The 10,498-nt window shown below is 30.4% G+C and overlaps 1 protein-coding gene across 1 annotated transcript; it reads left to right on the forward strand.

Moving 5' to 3' along the window:
* The first annotated feature begins 4,421 nt into the window (after positions 1-4,421).
* On the forward strand, positions 4,422-10,032 carry PDLP6 (plasmodesmata-located protein 6). Its single transcript, XM_078324047.1, has 4 exons — positions 4,422-4,809; positions 4,930-5,297; positions 8,960-9,058; positions 9,523-10,032. Exons 1-4 carry the CDS (start codon positions 4,451-4,453, stop codon positions 9,531-9,533), a joined length of 837 nt encoding a protein of 278 aa, XP_078180173.1. The 5' UTR covers positions 4,422-4,450; the 3' UTR covers positions 9,534-10,032.
* The last annotated feature ends 466 nt before the right edge of the window (positions 10,033-10,498 follow it).

A 10,498-nucleotide genomic window follows, 5' to 3' on the forward strand; every position in this document is an offset into this window, starting at 1 on the left:
TCGCAGAATTATCATCAATAAGGCCATTTTTTTTAATTAAAATTTTTGTGTAATTTTTAATGTATATGCAGTTGTGTGTTGATGTCAACGTTATGGAGGATGTAATCCAAAATTATAAACATTAAATGATCAATTAGATATGTAAAAAGATATCTTTATAAAAATATAATGTAATTACTAATATATTTATATAATAATCTATTAGTCAGATCTTTACAAAAGACAATAAACCTAATTACTATAGAACTCAGTAAATATAATAAGAGTAGGGTTAAAATGCATCATTGGTTTTGTGTCCCAACCATATCCCACGTCTTTATCAATCCGAACCGTTCATCTTGTTCTACGTATTAAAATGTGCTTAGAGACCAAATTTTATATTTTTTAAATTTTTTTTACTATTTCTTTAGATAGGTATAAAATCACTGTTTTTGGATGGTTCAGATGCAGTGATTTTGTACCTAACTAAAAAAATAGTAAACAAATTCTAAAAAATATAAAATTTGGTCTCTAAGCACATTTTAATATGTAGAACAAGATGAACGGTTCGGATTGACTGTTTGAACTTTGTAAACGGAGATAAAGACGTGAGGTATGATTGGAGCACAAAACCAATAGTGCATTTTAACCCTTCTCATATAATAACTATTAATATATATTAATATAGGTAACATTATAATTCACGGAGGTTAAGCATAATTTGTGCTGCAGCTGCTGGAACTGAATTATTGTTTCGATTCTATTAGTCCATTGATGAAATCAATCCAACAGTTCTGTTCAAACTATTTATTGGAAAAAAAGAATAACTTCTTTTTCAATAATTTCTTGTTTCATTTTCTAAAAATTGAAAAAAAAATTGCCCAATTCTCCTCAAAACCGATATATTGTAACATGGTACATAACATATCGAACCTTGTGCTATGCTGACATGGCATATGTAAACACGGAAATAAATCTCCTGTTATTCAAATTCTAACCGTTCAAACTTTTGTATGTACGAATCTAAAAAATCTCAACAAAAATCAACAATTAAAATCGATATAACAGAGTAACAACAGATTTATTTCTTGTAAAACACTCCGTGCTTGACACGAGAACAACACCGCACATTAATTAAACACCAGTCACATACTTAGAGGCGAATCCACGTTTAATGAATAGGGGTCAATTCAATTACATACTCAAAGGCGAATCCACATTTAATGAATGAGGGTCAATTGACCCCATTTATTTTCATTTTTTTATTTATACTATATTTTAATATAGTTTAAACTAAAATATTATGGTAAGTGTGAAATTGATCTCCATTTGTAGTAGAAAAAAATTTATATACTTGATCCCCCCACAGTCTAAAAAATCTGACTCTCCCCTGTATATACTAAAACATGAAAAAACAAATTCCATAATAACGAGCACATAAATCGTCAGGGCCAACTGTCGCTAGTTAACAGCAAAATGAACAAACAATTTGGATTTAGGGGGATTTCAAGTACACCCTTCAAAAATATCAAAATTATGTCTCTATCTCTCTCAGAAATTCTTAACATTATATTTACCGTTTTAAATTTGAAAAACTCACAAATTTACTCATTTTTTTGCCTTATCTATTAAGACTCATTTAAAAATTTATAACATTTCTTTATTAATTTTTTTTTTTGCCAATAGTTCGTTTCTCTTCTTGTCAATAATCTATTATCAACACAAAAATATGTTCACAATAGAGGTTGAGTAAATTTGCAATTCAACATTTCTTTTTATTTTATTTTTTCCACAAGAAGACATTCAGTTGTTGACAGTATATCAAACACTGTTTATAATATCTGAACCGAATCTATATTTGTTTTTAATTTTTGAATATGAATTTAGACAAAGGTAATCTCCAATACATGCACATAGTAGAAGTTAAACAAAACAAAGACAGATTAAATATTAAACAAATAGAGACAAAATATTTTGAAATATTAAAATAAAATATCACACATTTCATAAAAGAATGCATACATTATATGTTATTTTGTGAAAATTAACTACTTGATATTTCATAATAGAAGTATTTAGTTGAAAAATTACACATAAACTAAAAACATTAATTACTAATTATTATATTATTTGTGAAACGAATGAAGAAATTATATCCTAATAAAAGATGAAATATAAGTAGGCGTAAGTAATTAGAGCTAAAATTAATTAGGTTAGTAATAAATTTTATATTAGACTTCAAAGTCCAAACTAATTAAAGTAATGCACAAGCAACTTCAGTTTGATTCTAGGATATGAATATTTAAAATAAAACACAAAATTTTAAGATTTTTCTTTTTCAGGCAGTCAGGGGCGGATCTAAGGCTTAGCCAAAGGTGACTAAGTCACCCTTATGATTTTAAAATTTTAATTATGTGTATAGAAATTTAACTGAATTTTGATTTTTTTAAACTCTTTATTTAGTCTAAGCCTCTCTCAATAAATGACAATGACAAATATTTAGTTGTAGTATAGTGGTTAAAACTCTATTTTGTGGTTGAGAAGTCTTGAATTCAAATCTCCCTCACTATAATTGTGCATTTCAATTTTTAGCCATTCCTATTAAAATTTTTTAGTTCCGCCCTTGCTGGCAACCACCTGTAAGTATTGATCAAGCAAACTCTCTATCAATTAATATTAGATGAAAAAAAAATACTTATAAAAAATCTAACAACAAATATAAATTCATTGTGTTGTTTAATATGTGTTAGCTCATAAAAAAACAACAACATGAGCATCAAGAGAAAATGTATTGGCCAAAGCGTTTATTACAAAGGATTGTCTTTTTCGGATTTCGAATCTAGCACCGAAACCTAAGCAATATATTATTTTATTATTTACTTTAAATTATACATATAATATTCAATGTCATGAAATGTGAAGAATTGAAAAAGAATGAACATGAAATTTATTTATCCGATATCTATAAAATAGTATAATGAAAAGCCGTCACTAACATAAAAACTAGACCTAAACAAATAAAGTTATATTGATGCCATATTTTTATATGAACAATTTTAAACTCATTTCGCTCTTAAAATTGATAATCATTTTAAGAGAAAGTGATCTAAAGCCAAATTCACATCCGAAGATATATTTGCTTGAATAACAATTCAATCAATCCTTTTCTCTTATTAAGAAATACTTGCAAAACCAAAATTGTTGAGGTACTAAATACAAAAAAGGGTGGAAACTGTAATTACTGATGTGATTTGCTCCTATTTCGGACGCAAGATAAAACAAACATCAACCGTTCGATTTATATCTGTCGACTGTCGATGAGTAGAACTAATTCAAGTCATGTATCCTTTCTAAATATCACATGATCCACAAAGAGCCGTCCAATTTGCATTAAAATCCGCACTAAGTATAGCCAACATTTTAATTCATGCGAACTAGATGTGCACGAATTATAATGCATATCAGACTGTTTCAAATGAATATTACAACGCCTCCTATTTCTAAAATTGATTCATCGGCCGATTAATCGTTAACAGTAATTAAATTGTCACATATTTTTTCAACTAATGATCAATTATTTCAATTACAACTGATTATTTTTAATTAATAACTTGACAATAGCTATCAGTCCGATGAGCACATACCGGTTAGATTCCAGTACAGGTGTCTTCGAAATGTTTCGAAGGTCAACGAAAATCAAATTAATAAAGGTGGCGGATAGCGGTCCGATCTCCTTTGTACTGACTCCCGCTGGATCAACGGTCTAGAATTCATGCAAAAGAAGGTCCCCTCCACGTGAATAAACGTTCTTCTCTTATTATTTTGCTGTAACGCTTTCGTGTGAAACCAAAATGTTGCGGATATATATCTCAAAATAAATCAAACTATCCAAAGTTGTTACAGAAAATGCTGTAGACTTTTTGCCGCTCAGAGTTTACAGGTAAAAATGAAACTGATCAGAGCCGTTTGATGGATAAGCAATCACAGATCTTAACGCGAATTAACATAAATGCTGGCGTTGTGCTGAAGTTTCAAACCAGGAGTCAACATTCTCTGAGGTAACAGACTATATCCTGTTTAGATCAGAACCGTCCGATCAGAATCCGGACTAATCCTGTCTGGGGTAGAATGCACAAAACTTCTTTAATATTCGTGCGGATTCTGATCGAACGGTCCAGATCTAAACATAAATATAATGTTACCATAGGAGTTGATATTAATCCCCTACCCCACCCCATTTTCAACCCAATTTACATTTTTGTACCTGTATCCCTCTTAAAATTTATATAACTGGTTCCTACCTTCCATTCAATCCGTTCCATAATTTGCTCCTTCAACCCCTCCCTTCTACTCCAAGCTTTATTCCACACACTCTGCTCTACACTCTCACCTTTTCTCCTTTAAATTCTTCTTTTTATCCTCCAAAAAGCTGTTCATTCACAATCAAAAAAGAGGGAGCAACAAAAAAAAAATGTCAAATCTCACCACAATTCTTTATCTTTTTCTATCCCTCTCACCAGTTTTTGTCTTCTCCGACGACGATTACAATGCTTTCGTCTATGCAGGTTGTTCACTGCCGCATTACAATCCGGGCTCACCCTATGAATCCTTGGTCGATTCGTCGCTTGCCTCTCTCATTAACTCGGCATCAATAATGTCCTATTCAAACCTCACCTCTCCATCTATATCTCTCTCAGCTCTGTACCAATGCCGTTCCGACCTTCCCGCATCAATCTGCTCTTCTTGCCTCCGCACAGCTGTCTCGCAACTCTCTGCACTTTGTCCCTCAGCTGCCGCGGCTACTATTCAGCTCCGTGCTTGCTTAATCAAGTACTTTTTATGCCAATTGTTTAATTTACAAAATTTAAATTATCAGAGAATTCTAATACCATTATTTTGCTTGCAAAAACTGGGGTTGAATTAAAAGCTTACTTATTTTGAATATCACAGATACAGCAACGAATCATTTATCGGAAAACTCGATACGACACTCCTTTACAAAAAGTGCGGTGCATCAGCTGCGTCATACAGCAGCGACGTACTTGGCATGAGGGATGCAGCGCTTGGGACAATTCAGGCATCTAGCGGCACTTATCGGGTAGGTGGAGCCGGGTATGTACAAGCCGAGTCCCAGTGTGTCGGAGACTTGGATATAAAGGAATGCTCTGAGTGCGTCACGGTTGCGGTGTCACAAGTGAGGAATGCGTGTGCATATGCCGGTGCGGGAGAGGTATATCTCGGCAAGTGCTATGCAAGGTATTGGGCTAACAATGGTTACCACCCTTCATCTTCTTCATCCTCTTCGCATGAAGAAAGTAGTAAGTTGTTGACTTTTATTTCTCTTCATAATTGGTGATTTCATTAATTTTCATGGTACAATTTAAACAGGGTTTTGAAACGGTTGGGCTATCATGTATAGTGTGTGGTAGTAGCGATAGAAAGGCCACAACTTAGAATCTAGAGTGCAACCAACTTTTTATTTAGGTGCGCACAAAATCAGAGATTGGTTTTGATTGTGATTTGTACATCTCCATATACTGTATTGTTCTGTTTGCACATTAAAGCAATTTGTGAAACTTTTGTCCGTTATTTCAAATAATTCCATATACTCTTTTTTTGAGTGAGTCTATCTATAACGTATTACGATTTTGTCTGTAATAAAGATTAATATTTTTGTTTTCAAAATTCTAACAGTCGATCTGAACTATTCAATTTAATTTTCATATGAATATCTATTTGTAGACCGAATTTTAGATTTTGTTTACTATTTGTTAAGATAGGTAGAAAATCACTTTTTTTGGATGGTCCATAATTTCAAATCAAGTGATTTTTTTACCAATTTTAAAAAAATATAAAATTCGATCTTTAAATAAATATTTATATGAAGATTATGTTGAACGATCTGAACGGTTCAAATCGAATGTTAATATTTTGAAAACAAAAATATTGATCTGTATTATCCACCAACCAACATGTGATATGATATGTATAGTACCATAGACTAACTCTACTTTTTTTTTTCCCTCTCAATAAACTAATTAATTATAATAAGGAATGTAGCTAGAGTCTAGAGAGAGCCTTATCTGCATAAGATTTTTTAATGACATTTTTAGTGACAAGTCAAGCGAGCAGGAGTCAATGATTCATCAATCATGTCAAAAAATAACTTAACAGTTGCTATATATAAGCCTACAAAATGAAATGATTTCATTAATAAGCCTACCACTTTCAAGTTAGGAAGGTTTTAGGTCGTTGGCTATTAATAAGGACACTCGGTCAATTAATTTATTTTGAAGACCATGTGTATACAGTATATATATATTTTCAATTTAAAGTATTTAAACTGATCTCTCTTGTAAGCATCATCCAAAAGTAGACTTCATTTTAAAAAAAAATAATGTATACTAACTAATAATTTTGGAACGGACTTAAGAAGAGAGAATTAATGAGAGTTAATTTACCTTCATTTATTTTAATTTTTTTTTATATTTATGATTTTCTATATAATTTAGTGTAAAATATTTTCATAATGTAAAATTGATTTTTATTGGTCATAATTTTTTTTTTATATAATTGATCTTCAATATGTGTTTAGTCTCCAATAGTTCGAAAATCTGACTCTATTCTCATTATAATTAATACATAAAGAAACAAGTTAATTAATTGCACAAATGATTCTTAAAGTATCACTCTTTTATCATTTTTGGTCCTTGGTGTTTAAAAAGTATGATTTTAGTCCTTAAAGTATCAATCGTGTATCATTTTGATCTTTAAATTTTGAAAAATCACCATATTAGTCCTTAAAGTATCACTTTTTATGTTTTATGATCCATAACATTTACTATTTGTACAGATTAGTCCTACTTTTATGGGTGGTAAGATTTTTTCTTTTTATAAAGATTCACTTTCGCATCCATGTCAAAATCACTTTGAAGATTTTTTCTTTTTATGAAGATTTTTTCTTTTTAATTGATTTTGTCATCCATGTCAAAAGCCTACCACTTTCAAGTTAGGAAGGTTTTAGGTCGTCGGCTATTAATAAGGACACTCGGTAAATTAATTTATTTTGAAGACCATGTATATATATATTTTCAATTTAAAGTTTTTAAACTGATCTCTTTTGTAAGCATCATCCAAAAGTAAACTACATTTTTTTTTTAAATAAGGTATACTAACTTTATCTATCCAAGATTTATAACTTATAATTTTGGAACGGACTTAAGAAGAGGGAATGAAAGTCAATTAACTTTCATTTATTTTAAATTTTGTTTATCTGTGTTACTGTGTATGATTTTTTGTATAATTTAGAGTAAAATATCTTGATAATGTAAAATTGATTTTTATTAGTGTAGAAAAATATTATATGATTGATCCTGATCAATATGTGTTTGACCTTCAATAGTTCGAAAATCTGACTGTATTTTATAAAGAAACAAGTTAATTAATTAATTGCACAAATGATTCTTAAAGTATCACTCTTTTATCATTTTTGGTCCTTAGTGTTTCGAAAGTATGATGTTAGTCCTTAAAGTATCAATCGTGTATCATTTTGGTCTTTAAATTTTTAAAAATTACCATATTAGTCCTCAAAGTATCACTTTTTTTTTATTCATAACATTTGTTATTTGTATCACAGATTAGTCCTACTTTGATCAGTGGTAAGCTTTTTTATTATTATTATTATTATTATTATGAAGATTCACTTTTGCATCCATGTCAAAATTATATTTGCGGTAAGATATGCGAATATATTTTTTAATTGATGTTTGATGCCCTAAATAATTATATATGTTTTCATTTTTTATCAATATAAACGTACGTAGGACAAATTTAGTAGAAATTTAAAAAAAATGAGGATCAAAATGAAACTTTAAGAATCAAAATGATAAACGAATAATTTCACCTTAAAACGATACATTTAAAAAAAAAAAACCGAAATGATAAAGTATAAACAAAGAATATATTAAAGACCATTTATTAATTAATTTATACTAAATTAAGAAACCAACCAGCCATGCATATAAACAGAATAGATAGTGAAATATATATTGCAATTGAAATCATGGATGCCAACAGACAGCTAGAGAAGCCGTCATTGTCACGGTACATGTAGAGTAGGAATGGGGGAGATCAAATGGGACCGAGTGTAGTTGCAAAGACGTGAGAAAATTGGGTTCTTTTGGTAGCGATCGGACCCAAACAAAGAGATTTGGTAGCAGTTTCTAATTTTATGATTGTCGCTTGGCCTCATGACCTATATATATATATATATATATATATATATATATATAAATGTGTAGCAGCGATGCTATCTCACTCTCTCACCACTTTACATGTGCATCAACATCCAATGGCTAGCTGTGCATCATTCAACGGTTGTTGCCAACTGCTGTCATGCCACACTGCCTTAGCCATTCCATTGTTTTTCTTCTTCTTATTTTTAATATGTAATGCTTGTTTTTTTCCGAAATATTCTTTTTATTGGATCTTTCAATCAATCAATGATAGCCCAACCTCCACATTTGCTATATATATATATAAGGTCTTCATTGGAATGCACATTTGATATAATTAAGTACGTACATAAAGTGTCCTGTAATCATAAGATTTAAACATTAAAAAAAGATTTTGCATTGTAAGACGTGTCAAATACAGAACTTAGACATTTTCTAATTATATATTATATATACACATATAAATAAAAAGAACAAGCTAAGCTAGTCTTTAATCTAATGACAAAAGATAACATCCTCTGAGTGTGAGGTAGGTCAGACCTTCACCTTTCTTATAAAAAAATATACAATATATATAAGAGCATTTTGTAATTATACAACTGAATAAACATATTTATATATTGGCCAAGAGTTACTGTTGTGCATGTAATTATTAGATGATCAATGCATGAAGAAGATTAATCTTCTCAATGATGATCCCTTTAATCATTATCTTTTTGTAACTTCTCATTTGTTTATATGAACAGACGACGGAGCAGGAAAAACCTTGGCTATTATAATAGGGCTAATTGCTGGTGTTGCTCTCATAATTGTCTTTCTCTCTTTCATTAGAAGAGCTGGATCTGGTTAGGACCCATTTTTCTCCTTTTCATCTTTTGAGTTCCTAATCACTTTAATTATTATCAATTTTAATTAGGTTACATATTTGACCCATTATTTATCAAGAAAGTTAATAATTATGAACTTTTGTAGACATGCATTTGACGAATTGGTGTAGTAAATTGACAGAAAAAAACCTAAATTTGATTTTTCTCAGATAGACAACATAATTGTATATATAGTGCTAAAAATATCATTCTCTTTCAAGCACCCTCCTTTTCTTCTATTAGACGCGTTCAAATTTCATTACACAGCTTCAATTATATCTGAATCGAATTAGATTGATATAAAAGAAAGAAGTAATTAAAGCCGTGTGATGAATTTTGAACAATTTAGATGAAAAATCAAATAATGAAAAGGATCCAATTTGGATCGGGTTTAAAGTAGAACCCATTCTCAACTCTTTAATATTTGTTTCTTTAATTTGCAGGGAAAGACTAGTTCAATCAGTACGTACCGATTTCTTTGAGGCTATGCGCGCAGTCTTATCTCTTTTCTTCTCCTTTTTAGTCTCTTTTTGGGTTCTTTATTATTTCTTAAAAAGAATTGGGTCCAAGTGCTGATCAAACATGCCATGCAATAAAAAAAATAAATGAAGAGAAAGATAGCAAATGCATGCAAAAAGGAAGATTCCAGTTTCACCCCACTATGCAAATTAAACTAATGTACAAAATAATGATGAGGTAGATCATTTGTTTTTTCCCTAATTGCCCATGATCCTAATGGAAAATATTCTAGGGTTATCATTATCCATGATCTTTTAGAATATGTGTCAATTAGATATATAATGGAATGATGTACATAAAATTATTAAAATCAGTAAGGAACGTGTGTTTAATTAATGTATAATTGCAAATAATTTGGCCTTGTGCCACCAAATCTAAATCTGTTTATATACTGTCATTTTCTCTGCAAAGAATTTTGTTTTGTTAGGAGGATTCTGTTAGTTAAATTGCACTGGGATGCACCAGAAGCTTCCTCGTGTCTTTTGTGATTAAAATGGCTTTATAATAAGGTTTTGGCTTGATTGCTCCTATCTTAGTTTTTGTTATTTAATTACGAGGCTTTGGTTGCGTGGAGGGCTGTATAACCCAACGTGTTTCTTTTCTATTTGCTACTTGTGCTCTAAATAAAATTATATATGTCACACCACTGCATGATTGAAAGGACATTCTAACTAACAACTCTTATAAGAAATAGAGAACTTTATTTATTTTTTCAAAAAGAAAAGACTAAGTGCCAAAGACTGAACCCTCGAGTCAATGGTTAGTTGCTTCTATTCATCATTTCAACGATTGTGGCTAATAAAAATTGTAATTTCTTGAACAATGATGGTTCAAGAAGCTTCAAATTCAACGACAGCATTCAAAGGCTAATAATTCCTTCAGTAGTTCAGTAATATTAAA

Source organism: Carex rostrata, chromosome 22 (assembly GCF_964058835.1).
Source record: "Carex rostrata chromosome 22, lpCarRost1.2, whole genome shotgun sequence".
NCBI lineage: Eukaryota > Viridiplantae > Streptophyta > Magnoliopsida > Poales > Cyperaceae > Carex > Carex rostrata.